Genomic DNA, 14724 nt, shown 5'->3' on the forward strand with positions numbered 1-14724 from the left:
TTCGTGGATTCTACCCCCAACACTGGCTTCCTCTGCAGGTTAGTCCTGCCGCTCTTGTCAGTTGACCCTGACTCCTGGCAACCTTACACATAGTGAAATGTTGCCCAGTCCTGTGTCCTCTTTACAATCACTGCTATGTTTGAGTCCACTGCGGTGGCCACTGTATCACCCATCTCATTGAAGGTTTTCTCCTTGGCCCTCTATCAAACAGTGTTCTTTTTCTAGCTATTGATCTTCCCTAATGACATGTCTAAAACAAGTGAATTCAAGTCTTCTAAGGGTATTCCGATTGTCTTCTGAGACTGATTTGATCATTCTTTGTGAAGGCCAGGAATATTCAATATTCATTTTCAGTACCACAGATAATAATTTTTCTATGAACAATATTAATTGTAGTATGTTAAATTCTCAATGTAATAATTCCACAATCTGTGCCATAACCGCGGTCGATACTTGCGCAGTATCTTTAGATTGTGTTTTTTGTCTTTCCCTTTTAGTGTGCTTTGTAATTTGTTTGTTGAGGGCCACATCATGTATTGGGAGTAAAAACTGAACTAAATAGTCGCTTAGTATAAAGTTTGATATTTACCTGGCTTGAAATTAAACTTTGTCTACTGTTTGTTGTAGCAAACAATTTGCCAGAGACAAAGATTTCCCCTGTTATCCTCGTCCTTCCTTCCTGCCTCCATTGTCTTTGGGTTTCCCTAGGAACCCCTACAGATCTTTTGTCTGGAATCCACTGCCTTACTGGACCCTGGTGAAGAGGTAAGGTGTGAGGGGAAGGAGAGCATTCTATCATCCTGTGGTCAGTGGCTTATGCCCTGAGCTTGGACCTTCACAACTGCTCTCTGCTCCCTTCCCCCAAGATAGGAAGGCTAGGGAGGGCAGACATTAGGGCTTTTCCTTCTTCTGCGTGCTATGGCTTAAAACAAAACCCCAAACTGCCATCAAAGCAACTCAAAGCAACCCTGTGGGGCAGAGTAGTACGGACAGGCCCCGAAGCAGTTTCCAAAGCTGTACATCTTGACAGGGAGAGAAACCTCATCTGTCTCCCTTCTAGTGGCTGGTAGAGTCAACTCTTGGGCTTCTGATCCTTGGTATCTCCTATGTCTCTCCAGGTTTTAGAGCAGCACTTGTACAGTGACCTTAGTTCTCTAATGGGTCTCAGGCGAGTTGCTCATTTTAATGTTCCGTGCAGCTTTTTTCTCGTGTGGGTAGGAGTGATGGCTTCCAAGCTCTCTTTACATGCTGGTGTGTCGTCCATAACTCCTTCGTTTTCACTTTACATTTTGCTCCAGGACTTTCTTACTGCATCCTAGACATTTTGTAATAGTTTCCATTGCCAAAAACTTTTGAACTAGTTAAAACTCTTGAGTGTAGATGGGATACTAGGACTAGCTCCCCTGTCAAGTGTGCCCCCCCCCCACCCCGCCCCTGCCATGTAACTGAGGGTTAGTTGGTGTGACAGTATCCACAGTTCTCTTGTGGGTGGAGTTGAGACCCTATCCAGTAGGAGTCAATGACTTGCCAGATAAAGTCCATTTAATTCTACTCACAGGATGTGGATCAATGACTCCAGAGGACATTTTGGCCATGAGTGTTTAACCTTGCACACCTCTTTCCCTCTCTCCCCTAAGAAAAAGTGTATATAATATATGTCTTTAATGTACTTGTCCTCAAAACAGTAGCCTTTACTAGAGTGCACTATTGCATTTTGCTTCCTTCTGTACCACCTGAGTGGAAAGGAGCAAGGTCTCCTCCCACTGAAAGGGGTTCCTTCCCCAAGGTCTCTGCTCAAGGTACAGCAGCCTGTAAACCAAGTCTCACCAATTACCCTTGCAGATACTTAGTACTATGGTCGACTCGGCTATCAACCATAAAGACAATAACAGTGGCATTTTAGAAGCCCACGTGTTTGTTTTTGTGGACAATTGGGAATTACATGAGGGCAAGGATAAAAGACAGATTACTTAGGCTGTGAGCCTGTGGCTGGTGTCCTAGGGATGATGCTTTCCAGCATGCTTGCACTTTTTTCTGAGGGCTTCGATGTGTCTCCACTCAAGTTAACTCACAACACCCACATGTATTCCTTGGGCAGACACGAATCTGGCTAACCTGGGTACCAGCCTCAGCCATATCCAGGCTAGCATCTCCTCAATGGCCTGGCTGCCCAGGGACCAGCTTCTGGTCCTATGAAACACCTGGGCAGTGGAGGAATCAGACAGGTCCTTTGCTCTCTAGACCCCTCCTACCACCTGCCTTGTCACACATAACGATTATTAATGGAATCTCTGAGCCTTATATAACACACACACACCCAGTCAGCATATCCCTAACCCGAACTCCCCAGAACTCATGAGCACAGTAGCTGCAGTCCAGGAAGGGCCCACTAAGTCTGAAATGCAGCCAGATTCTCCTCAGTCATGACGCAAGAGCCACAGGTCAAGGAATACCAGCTCAATGCTCATTCAGCATCTTTCCCTAAGAAGCATGGAAGAGCCAAACAAGTAAGATACATCTGTAATGGCAGTGCATCTAGGAGCTGGGCCACGCAAGACAGCCTGCGTTTGTCAGCTTTTTCTATAGCAACACGAGGTCTCAAAATCCCATAGGCTCCTAGCAGCATAGATTTTATCTCCCAAGCGTGGTTGTGGCTGTACTCTGGTAGCAGCAGGGTTCCACATGTCTCCTGGCATCAGACCCTTGGTCTTGTGGAAGCCAGGAAGAGATCATGCCTGCCTGGCAAGTACATTCAAAGTCCTGTGCCCATGTATATGTGCCCACAGCCACGGTTCACTAAATAAAACAGGTCCCATGTCTGGTTGGCCAAGCATGAGGCCTACCCCCTCCACAGGGGAGTGGGTTGGGGAGAGCCTGGAGCTACTGACCTTGGGTAACAACCATTGTCACCCCTACATATACATACACACACACATAAGGAGCTGTACTGAGCAGCGATTTCACTGCAAAACTATTTGGACTTCAGGGTAAATCCGTAGGGGAAGAGTATCCTTGTCCTTTGAAATAAGCGGCACTCCCATTTCCCTCTGCTCCCTTGGACCCTCCAGGAACATGAGCCCTTGGAGGCCTGCATTAATTGGCTCTAGGGCAAGACTGCCTTCTCTGCGTGTGCCATGGAGGGAGGGAGCCCAAGCCATGTGTTCGCATGAATGGGGAGATGCTTTCAACAGTAGCCCCTCATTGGGGGATACTCAAGGGGAGAAAACTATCCATGTGACGGGTGCACAGTGCTCTCTAAGAAACCTGCAAGCATGAATGTAGCCTCACATGAGATGGGGAAACTCTCTGAAATTGTTCTCATGGGTGGTACACAGATCTGCAGGCAATTTCCTTACACGTGGCCGTTTGTCAGGTAGGTGAGGCCTGCCGAGCAGTGTACCTGGAAAAGACAGGACTTGCTGCCAGAGTTAGCCAGGTGCCTGCCAGGGGTAGAGGAGGCTGGGGCCAATTAAGGTTTGCAAAGCATTTCTCATGGATTGCCCATAAGAGATAGAATGGTTTTGGTGAGTACACATTGGAATTTTTTTTTAGTATCCTAGAAGCCCAGCTCCCTCACAGAGCCCAAGCCACCTGCTCCTGTGCCGCCACCCTCCATGTCAGTCCCGGGAAACACCCTCTGCCCAATGCCAGTGTAAGAACCACAGGCCTGGCTGGTTCCAGCCACACCACCGAAGGAGAGGAAGAGACCAGAAGGGTGCCTACCTAGTCCTGTGACCGGCCCAACTGCGACTACCTGGCCCCCATTGGCTCCATCCAGGCCAAGTCCTTGAGTCACGCTGCGTCTGCCATGTGTCCGCATGGCCCCTGGTGCCCATCTGTATCAAGTCTTTTATTTGGTGTGACTGTAATCAATGACAATAACCTTCTTAGCTCTCGTGTCCCTCCTACCCCCAGCAGTTGACCAAGCTCCACCAGTTGGCCATGCAGCAAACCCCCTTTCCTCCCCTCGGACAGACCAACCCCGCTTTCCCCGGTACGTACCCAGCCCCGACTGCCCTCCTTCTCTTCCTGCCTGGGGCTCGCTCTGCAGCTGTGCAGTCAGTTCAGTCCTGAGTGCCGTGTGGGGCCGGGTCCACCAGCGGGGGTGTGCCCATGACTGGGGGTGGGGCCTGTCTGTCTCCTGGTGGGATCAGGTGACCTTGGTCAGCTTTGGTGGGGTCCTTGCTTGTGAAGAGGCCATATCTCCTGCAGAGGGCCTGGTTAGCTCTGTTCTCCACTGCCCACCCCTGGCACCCTTGATGGTCCTTCCTTCGGGTGCCTTCACCTAGGAAGCCCAGTGCCTTCTGCAGGATGCCGGGAGAGACGGCCGCCAAGCGTATGGACCTGCCCTAGGGCAGAGAGTTTGCAGTTCCCAGCCGAGGCTGTGGTTAGGGAGCAGTCAGAGTAAAAGGCTGAGGCGCCCTCGCAGGGTGGCTGGTCACAATCATATTTTGAGCTTCCTTAGTTGAAGGGACCTTGCTTATCTCCTTGAGGGCAAAATATTAAATCTGTCTCTCTTTGCTCTCCAGGAGAAAAGCTGCCTTTACACTCCTCCGAAGAAGCTCAAAATCTGATGGGCCAGTCGTCAGGTAAAACAAAGCCACCCTCATTAGCCAGGGGAGGAGCAAAGCACTGGCAGGGGACCTGTCCTGGTGGGAGGGGCTGCTGTCACTGTGATGGGAATAGAGAGCGAATGCTCCCGAGAAGCAGTCCCCAATGGCCTACCTACCGGCCACACTGCTGCCAGAAGCCATGGTAGTGGGCCGTGCTCATGTTGACGGCAGCACTGGTGGCTGGCAGCAGCTTGTGGAGGGTAGCGTTCTAAGGATGCCCACCCTCCTCTTAGCACAGCTGCCTTGCTCATCACTCAGTACCGGCTGAGGCAGCATCACAGGGGGAAGGGGGGCTGTAGGTCAGGCTGCTGGCCACTTTAACTTTGTGGAACAGCACCCTGGGAGCCTTCCCTGAAGACAGGGTGGTTCTGGTATGCGAAACCCACCTGGGAGAACAGTCGCTGTGCTATGTCTACTATACCCCTGACTCCCCATGGGGTGTTTTCTCACCAAGCAGAGATAAGGAGGGAAATAGATAATCCTTTGTCTGGTAGTAAGCTGGTGGAGAGAGCATGGGGTCCCAGAGGGTCTTCTTGAGGTGGTCAGCTGCCACGTGCCTTCCAAATCCAGATGGGTCTGACAGACAGCACCTGCCTGTCCGCAGGGGACTGTGCTTGAGAGGGGTGTGTGCGCGGCCTCGGCTGTCAGCTTCCCCATTTCCGTGTTCTTGGGTTACCTCAGGGCTGAGGTCTCCCATCCCCTCCATGTGAGTGTCTTACCACCCTCCCTCGGCCCCTTCCTGAATGGGCATCTCGGGCGGTGCCTGGGGTAAGAGTGGATACTACAGGCTGAGGGCCCTGCCAGCAGTGGCTGAGACTCGGCTTTGGTGTTCCAGGGCCTCACAAAAGTTAATGACATTAACTTATTTAAGTTAATTCACTGCAAGTTTAATGATCGCAAATCACAGAAGCACACTTTTAGAATGTTTTCATTGTGGAATGGACACCAGCCATAGAATTTTATACATAGTTACTGACCATATGCATGCCTGTATGATCCTGCTGCTGGTAAAGTCTTCTGCCATTGACATGTGACTTCATGTAATTACCCAGTGGCCATGTCCTGAGCTGGTCCTCCAGATGCAGTCAGCCTGACATGCTGCCCTTCTCCCACACCGGACTGGCCAAGCACTGCTCCTTCCACACACATACCACCTCCACCCCCACAGCTGCCCTTCCCAACACACCCACCCTGCTGCCATCCAGAATGGTACTGGCATGCTGGATCTCAGGGACAGAGCATGCGATTGAGACCACAACCGCCATGGCCTCCTCTCCACTCCCTTCCCCACACCTATGGGATCTGCAGCCCTTGTCCACGTGGCTTGACATCAGTAGCAGGATAAACGATGGATGTGTTGGCATGGCAACCTCTGAGTGGTTGAGAGTCACACTGTGTTTCATAGGATTGATGTTGGGAAAGCATTGTTTATATTCTGGTGCATGGAATATTACTGTCTTCGCCATGGAGTCCCAAGAAAGTGAACACACACTTTGAGTACCTGGTACCTTCTCTGGAAGAGTCATGGTAGTAAGCTTCCTCCCTTGGTGAACATATACTCAGATCCACAGCTGCAACTCACTCCTGTGTGGTCAGGAGCAGCTGGCCAGGCACAGACAGTCCATGTATGGAATCTGTAGATAGGTGAATAACCAAATGACTGGTGCTTTGAAAATGCCAACGTTAAAAGAAAGGAAGAACCTGCTAGGTTTGGATAGGCAGACAACCGGAACAAGCCATTCCTTCCCCACATCCAAACTGAGCCCTATGCCCATGAGATGAGAGCTTGATCAGAGGCTGTAGCTGCCACACCGCCCCAAAGAGCGGGCTGCTGACAAGCAGGAAGAGAGCCTAGTTTAAGTGGGCACAGCCGGGAACGGAACAAGAAACCAAAGATAGGACGGGGGGCATGGCAGGCAGGAGTTTGTCAGGGAACACCACGGGGCTCAGCCAGATAGGTCATCAGAGGGGGTGGCGCCCCACAGGAGGCCGTATGGCTGCAGTGGAGGAACAGTTCCTGAGGAAGCAGGAGATGAGTGCAAGTTTCAAGTCGACTCATGATGTGCCCTGTTCCAGGCCCTCTGTGGGCCATGGGCATGAGACCCAGGAGGCAAGGTTGTGGGCAGGGGACCAGGGTGATGATAGAGGGTGTGGTGTAGCCTTATCTGTAGGACTCTTTTGAAGGAGCTGGCTGTGGGCAGGTGGAGAGAAAGCATGGCCAGAGTTCAGGGGATACCTAGGGTCTAGACACAGCTACAGGAACAGCAATACTAGAACACCCCCAAGGGGCCTCAGGGGCAAGACCAAGCTCCCGACTGTAGACTCAGTAGGCATGCAAGACCTCTGGGTGAGGACAGGGTAGAGCTGCCTGGAGGGGCAGACCTCACTTGTACCCTTGGTGACTGAGCCACCAACCCTGCCACACTTAAGCCAGGGCTGCATAGGGTCAGTTTATTATCACTGGTTCCCTGTCTGTCTAGATCTTGCGGTTTAATGCTGATGTGAATGAACTTGAGATTCCTGAGGGTGAAAATTCAGGGCCTTATGATGACTTTTTTTGCATAGGAAGGATGTCTGCACAAAATACGCAGTGTGTTGTGTTGTTCTGCCTGGCCATGTAATTTTTAATTAACAAAAGACGTCAAGATACTTGTTCCGAATGAAGGAGCAGCAGGGGACAGAGCCCATCCCATTTCTCCTAGCTACACCACATGCTACATGCCACGTGCTATAAGCAGAGGCCTGAAAAACACTGCAAGCATGTGGTATCATCCTGTGCCACCAGGGGACCATTTGCTGCAAAGCTCATGTAGTAGGCTGGGTGACGAGGGAGCCAGGGGCATCTCCTAACCGGTGGGGCAGTGGGTAGTGGATATGGGGCCCCATCTCTTTGTCTTAACCAACTAGTCTCTGCCATATCATTCAGCACAGCCTTTCCAAGGTGTTTATGAAATGTGTCAAGAAAGGGTATGAAAAGTGACATGTCCCAAATGGAGCCGTGAAGTGCTGTTCTACCTGGGCTTCTTTTTCTTCTTTTGAGGGAATTGGAGATTGGATCTGCAGTTCAGAACTGAGCGTTCAAGGGCCTCAGGGATGTGGGACCCTGTCCTCGGACAGCCTGCTGATTCCAGCCTCGCCTGGCCCAGCGGAGAGTGGGTGGTGGATGGGTGACTGTGAGTGGTACTCCTGCTACTCTAATCATGTCTCCTTGGTGTGTCCAGGTCTGGATGCCAGTCCCCCAGCCAGCACCCATGAGCTCACCATTCCCAATGATGTGAGTATGCCCCTGGACCACCGTGAACTGGAGCGAAGATGCCCAGCTCAGGGCTGGGGAGGAGTAGGGACCCACCATTGGTTACTTACCTCGGCCAAGTCCCACTGATGGATGGCTCTCTTCAGCTCAACTTTACTTTGCCTTTCTCCTTTCCTACTAGAAGTGGATTTATTACTTAGAGTAGGTGTGTGATTCACATCCCTAAGATATTCAACAAGAAAGCTGCTAAAGGCCATGAGGGCTTGGACTTCAATCCAGAGGTTTGGGGAAACCAGTGACCTCAGGTTTACACAGCCTGGCTAAAGACCACTCTAGAATACACACACACACACACACACACACAGCACCAGCCCATGTGTCTTGCTCCTTCTGGGGTTGAGGGTGAGATTTTCTGTGCGACTGCTCAGGGTAGACTCCATCAGTCCTGAGGTTGGCAGGACTCCCATAGAAAAGCTCTGCAGTTTATTCACTTCTCGGATATAACTGGAATTTGGCCTTATGAGCGCCCATCAATGTGCTCAGTCCTTTCCCAGCTGGGTGGGGAGGCAAACGTTGACCCAATGCATGAGTCCTGGGACTCTCTGAATCTGACTCATAATCTTGAACTAAGAATTGAGGAGGTTTCCTTGAGGGGCGACTGCCAATAAGCGTGGGGCTTCTGTGAGGGAAGTGGTCATGGTGTGCGCCACCTCTCCAATTCAAAGGTATATAGGCCTCTCCCACCACATAGTTGTGGGCTTTGGAACCCTTTGCTGCTTTGCAATGGACAGCTCAGCCCTAAAACCAACTGGGAAGGAAATCTTAGTCCTGCTTCTCTCCTTCGTGTGGACTAGCCTGCAGGATCCAGACTTGGAAATTCAGGAAAATGACCAGTCCTGAGCATAAAAGGAGGCAAAGAAGCAAGCTGTGGAGAGGAGGGCCAGCAAGGCTGCCAGTTACAGACAAGGAGAAACCCTTCTCATTCCCAGGATCAAGAGGAGCCCAAGGAGACTTCATGCCCAGTCACAGGCTGCGCTTCTAGACAGGCTAGCAAGGCTGCTCCAGGCCTCCGGCCCCAGCAACCCCCAGGCTCTAGTCTTCCTTGGCCCGCAGCAGCTGTCCAGAGCACTCTGACTGAGGGGCTTTGTTCATCCAGCCCCAGACTCCCAGAACTTTCTGAGATTGGGCCTACTTGGTGGGCAGCGTGAAGGCCAAACCCTCCTCTGTGCCCAGGGTGAGGGAGCCCACTTCTCTCTAACCTGTGGGTTCTGAGGAAGAAGGAGGCTGCTTTCAAAGACTTAAAACAGCTCTCTTGCCCTTTCTTTTTATTCTCTTTACTTCTTTCCCCTTTCACTTCTTCCTATCTTCCATTTCTTCCCCTCTCCTCCCTCCTACTCTTCCGTCCTATGCTCTCCCTCTTTCCTCTCCTCCTTTCCCTTCCCCCTCTCAGGAATACACATTCCTCATGTCACCGCATGCATCTTACTTCTGACACTTAGCCTGTCACATTATCTGTGTCCCTTTCCTTGGTCAGCATCAGATCATCTCAGAGAGTCCACACCGATGCCTACAACTCACCACACTTTACAGAAAGAAAGGAGCTTCTTGGTGGCAAAGAAATGTATGAATGAATTTAAACAGCATGGAATCCTGCCGAGGGTCCAGCCCACCCACCCTCTCAGCCCCCGGGAACATTGGCCAAGGCAGAGGCCCACGCAATGTCATTTCTTGTGTCCATTTCTGAGGCCCACTGCCTCTGACAAAGCCTCCTCCTGCTCACACCATCACGGGGGCTATTGTCACCTCATGCTCTGTCCCAACATCAAGCATCTGCTGCCTGAGGCTCTGGCACCTCTCCCTGGCCCCAGTCCACACAGCCACCCAGACCTGCGTGCTGGGAGCAACAGCCTCAGGGGCCAGGCAGCCAGCGCTAGGAACTGAGGCAAAGCAGGAGGTTGTTACTGGAAGTCCTGGGGCTTTGGCTTTGCAATCTCTGTTAAGAGGAGCTGTGTTCCTTCAGGGATGTCATTGCTGGTGGCAGATGGATTTGGGCTGAAAGTAGAGAGTATTAGAAAAAGGATCACCTGTGTTTTATTGACTATGCAAGGGTATTTTATTGTGTGGATCATAACAAATCATGAATAACTTGAAGAATGGAAATTCCAGCATACTTAATCGTGTTCATGTGAAACCTGTACATACATCAAGAGGCCATCATTCAGATAGAAGAAGGAGGTACTGTGTGATTTAGAATCAGAAGAGTGCTCAGCATAGTATCTTTTTGCCATACTTATTCAATCAGTATGCTGAGCAAATAATCCAAGAAGCTGGATGTGGTAGTTACATAATCGGTTGCCAATTTGAGGCTTAAGAGTGAAGGGATGGAGTTTAGCCTGTCAATCAGATCGCAGCTTGATGACCTCATTTGGAGGCGCTAAGGATGTAAACAGCTCATCGGAGACTGGACACAAGTTTACTCCATGGGAGACATTGCAGCTGACAAGACACATGGAAACAGGCTGATGGTAGCCAGAGCCTCAGAACTGGAGAAGCCACATGGAGACCCGGCCAGCGCTGAGATGCTTCTACTACCACTGGATCTACAAGATTTCCTGCCCACTGGTCTGTGATCTTCCTGCATTCGGTGTCATGTCATGTGTTTCATAAGTCTAAAGAAGACTTTATAGATTGGTATCGGACATATAGGCTAATACCAGACTTAAGGACTTGATCTGGACTGGGCGGGATGTTTTTTCAATATTCAATATAAAACTCTTTCTTATGCACAGATGAATGTCAATGAATTTGTTTCTCTAGTCCACCCAGACTAACATACTGGACTATATGAATACGACCTCAGCATCAAAATTCGAGACTCGTTAACTTTCCCGCAATAGCAGGTGACCACTTCACTTCTCAACAGTGAAGGTGACTTGAAGCATTTATTGATGAAGCCCAAAGACCCCAACCTTCAGGATAAATTACACCTTGACATAAAGAAAACAAAAATCCTCACAGTTGGTCACATATGATAAATAATAAATAATATGATAAATGGAGAACGTTTTGAATTGTCAAGAATGTCATTTACTTGAATCTACAATCAACATTCATTGAAACAGTAGTCAAGAAATCAAACAAGATATTTCATTGGGAAAATGTACTGCAAAAGATCCCTTTAAAATGTTAAAAAGCAAGGATGTCATTGTGAGAACTACAATGGTATTTTCAGTTGCCTCATAAGCTGGGGAAAGCTGGACAGTGATTGGATACCTCTGAAGAGTAGGCTGGCGGGAGTCCAGGCAGCGTGCACTGGGCCCGGACTATGGAGGCGGATGCCATTAGGATTCAAGGGAGAGGCTTGATAGGGCACTGGCTGGCTTGGCTCTGTAGTCACTGAGGAGAGGTAGAGGAGTGCAGATGGAAGCCCATGGTGAAGCCAGGAGGCCAGGCAGACATTGTCCATTGGAGTATGCTGCATGGGGTCCTGGGGTCCAAGGGACCTCCCCCACTTTCTACCTCTCCCATTGTTCCTCTAGCCTGCTGCTACCCCTATAAGCCTCATCAAAGAGAAACCCCCACCATAGGAAGTGCCCAGTCTTGTGTCTGTAGCGAGGATGCTGCCCCCTTAGCGGAACCTAGCTAAGCAGTTGGATGTGACCTTGTGTAGGATTAGCACATCACTGGCCAGGGGTTGTGGGTAGGGCCTGGGAACGTGTGGTGGTCCCTGGGGAAGTGTGGGAGGAAGTGGGAGAGAGGTCAGCAGAGTCATGGAGATGCTGGGGTCGACTGGAGACAACAGTATGTAGGAGCTGAGTATTTTTTCAGGGTCTTTACAAAGTTGAGGCTTCATGGTTGGCCTAATGGCCCAGTGAGGAGTGCTGGTAGTGCTGTGTGTTAGGTGGGCCAGCCATAAGGTCAGTAGTTCAAATTCATCAGCCACTCCATAAGAGAAAGACAGCTTAAAAATCTGATCACTTAAGATGTGAAGTGTCAGGAATCCCCTATAGGTCATTAGGAACTGGAATTGACTCAGTGGCAGTGGATTTGGGTTTGTTTGTATGTTGTCTTAGAAGTGGACACAACAGTTCACCTCGTGGACTAGCATTCATTCATGCTGCACCTGTGTTCAGGTTGAACCATTTCTTATCACTTAGGTCCAGCCATTTCACATTAAGAAGGGTTTTTTCCCCCCACGGAACTAGCATGTCCTATACTCAGAGCACCCTCAGCCCACCCCTAGAAGTCAGGTGGGTCATGCAGGTCCATGTGCCAGGTCAGTGTCCCTTTGGGGAAGCTCAGAGCAGGTGTGTGTGCAGGGTCCTGGCCTGTCCTCTCTGTGAGGGACTTGTACATGTAGTCTGCGCAGCATTCTCCTCTACGACATCCCTCCATCCTTTCTTCTAGCTAATAGGCTGCATAATTGGACGCCAAGGGACCAAAATCAATGAAATACGGCAGATGTCAGGAGCACAGATCAAAATCGCCAATGCCACCGAAGGGTCATCAGAGCGCCAAATCACCATCACGGGGAGCCCGGCCAACATCAGCCTTGCCCAGTATCTCATCAATGCCAGGTGAGCAGCTCGCTGGAGTTCCCTCTTCTAAGGGGCTTGCTTCAGGGTTGAGGAAGACCCTCTGAGGAGCCAACCAGGGAGCTTGGCTGGGCCAGCATGCTGCCTTCCCCTCAGAGTTAAAGTAGGCCGACCCTGGATTCCTCTGTCCTTTCCAGTAGCTTCTCTGTCTGGACACTGAGGACAGATTGTGACGTGCACAACCTGAACGTAGGCCGGGACCATGGTTCTCATCCTGCACTTGTAGATCTTGACCTCCGTACCTGCAGAGGCACAAACCAGGGGCCTGGGCAAAGATAGAAAGCAGCCTTGAGTTTCCCTATGACCGAGAGCCCATCTGCTCCGAGACAGGCCCTGACACTGGCTCCTCCAGGCTGTACCCAGCCCTTGTCCCTGCAGCCTGGTCTGGGACAGCTGCATGCTCAGTGCTCTCACCCTTTATGCTCCTAGAAGTGCGCTGTGTTGGGAATCACAGGCACAATCCCTTGGGCCTCTACTTCATTCCTGACACAAAAGAGAGATTTCAGGGTGGTGTGGGCAGTGTGGTGGCCCCTGCTCAGCTCAAAGGCATGCCCACTGGTACTGCTGCTGTGCCAGGGGGCCGGGACACCAGCACCTGACACTGCCAGCCTTAATTGGTACTTGACATAAAGAGGCCCACCTCCCACAGACAGGGCCGAGCCGGGCATTCCCCCCCAGATTTCCCAGTTACTACTGAGTACTCTCCCCCACTGTCACTGTGGGGGCAAATTGAAGCCTTTTATGCACACAGACTCAGGATGCCCATGTTTTAACAGTGACTGGCACCACGAGGCTGCAGGGCCGACCTACTGGTGGCAGGGGCTGAGGGTCAGTGCAACGTGGAGTCCTCAGTCAGCCACATCTCCGCTTGACTCCACCTTCACATAAAGCATCTGCGTTCTCTGATGGCGCTGCGGTCTTCTGTGGTCATAGACACTCCACCCAGACACGAGGTTTCCTGCACAGTGTGTCAGAGCCTGACCTGAGGCTTCAGGCCATCCTCTAACAAGGCTCTAACACAGCCTCCTCACCAGACCCCTCCAGTGGCCAGCACGGGTTTCCCCCAACAGTGGTGCCTCCCATGACACATGGCCACTAGCACACAGGGTCCCCTCTGGTGCTTCTCCTTCCTGTCCGGCCGCAGCGCTGTCTTACCATGGGCCTGTGTAGAGCGGTAGCTGCAGTGAGCAGGCAGTGGGCATGTGTCTGGGAGGGCGTGTCTGCCTGAAAGGCCCCCACCTCATCTTCGGCAGCACACTGTCACAGCGCTACTCACGCTCTGCCCTTTGTTCCAGGCTCACGTCCGAGGTCACTGGAATGGGCGCGCTCTAACCGCTACCTGCTGCCTCCCTCACCACCGCCCTCCCGAGCCACTGCTTCCACCTGCTCCTACGGCGTCCTGTCTGTCCACCGCAAATCCGTGATAGATAGTTTCTTTACTGACAGAAAAGATATATATATACACTGTACATATTCGCACTGCCCCACCCCCACCCCTACGTACACCATGCCTACTCGTGTATCTCTCTCTGTACCGGCCTGTGCTTCGGACTCCATCCTCGCCCTACGCTCCAGTATTAGTTTATGCTCTGTTTGTCCCTGCATTGGCATGCGGTGTTAATTCTTTTCAGTACTTGGGGAGTTCCCATGTGTGACATGTTAGAAGTATTGTTCCTTAGTGCAGTGTGCCCATTTTAGAGTTGGGTTGACATTTTGGCAGCACTTTCCGTGGGCTGTCATCTGCCCTGCCATCTAGAGCATGGTTGCCTTGAGATGCCTCCTCTCATGGACCCCTCCTCCCACGGGTCCCGCTCTGCTTACCTTGTTTCCGGGAAGCCTGCGCCCCTTTCAGGCCAGGTTTCCATCTCAGCTCATACGGGTCAGGGCCGGGCCCTCTGGTCCCACAGGAAGGAGACTGGGGAGGGCGTGGGACCTTCGCTTCACTAGGATGTCTCCAGCTGAGGAGGCCAGGGTGTCCCTGCCCAGGAAGGTCCAGGGTGCTGGACTGGCCAGGAAGCGCAGTGTCTGAGCTCAATAAATGTTGTCGCACCTGCCCAACCAGCTTCGGCTCATCTCTGTGCTCCCCACGTTCCCCACCCCAGTGCCCCCGAATCACCCCCGTGTGTGTGCACACCTGCGCGAATGCACACTGACACACTATGATGCACCCCGCTGCACAAGCCTTGAGGCCGCAGGGACAGACAGACTCGGCCTTCCCTCTGGGCCTCCAAGCCACCAAGTGAGAGGGTGGGGGGTCCATGTA

The 14724-nt window shown here is 51.5% G+C and overlaps 1 protein-coding gene across 10 annotated transcripts in view; it reads left to right on the top strand.

Annotated features, from left to right (window-relative positions):
- PCBP3 (poly(rC) binding protein 3) overlaps positions 1-14515 on the top strand; it is a 402541-nt gene extending 388026 nt beyond the window's left edge. For 3 of the 10 annotated variants that reach the window (XM_045284778.1, XM_045284779.1, XM_045284780.1), the window contains 5 exons: positions 3892-3994; positions 4530-4589; positions 7835-7887; positions 12274-12443; positions 13757-14515. In XM_045284778.1, coding sequence (XP_045140713.1) covers positions 3892-3994; positions 4530-4589; positions 7835-7887; positions 12274-12443; positions 13757-13793 — 423 coding nt within the window. In that variant the 3' untranslated portion in view covers positions 13794-14515. The remainder of the gene's footprint in view (positions 1-3891; positions 3995-4529; positions 4590-7834; positions 7888-12273; positions 12444-13756) is intronic. The other 7 variants (XM_045284776.1, XM_045284782.1, XM_045284777.1 and 4 more) reach the window with 4 other exon arrangements.
- Positions 14516-14724: the final 209 nt, after the last annotated feature.

This window comes from Echinops telfairi, unplaced genomic scaffold (assembly GCF_000313985.2).
Source record: "Echinops telfairi isolate 266 unplaced genomic scaffold, ASM31398v2 ScPeMD7_7469;HRSCAF=8507_0, whole genome shotgun sequence".
Classification (NCBI taxonomy): domain Eukaryota; kingdom Metazoa; phylum Chordata; class Mammalia; order Afrosoricida; family Tenrecidae; genus Echinops; species Echinops telfairi.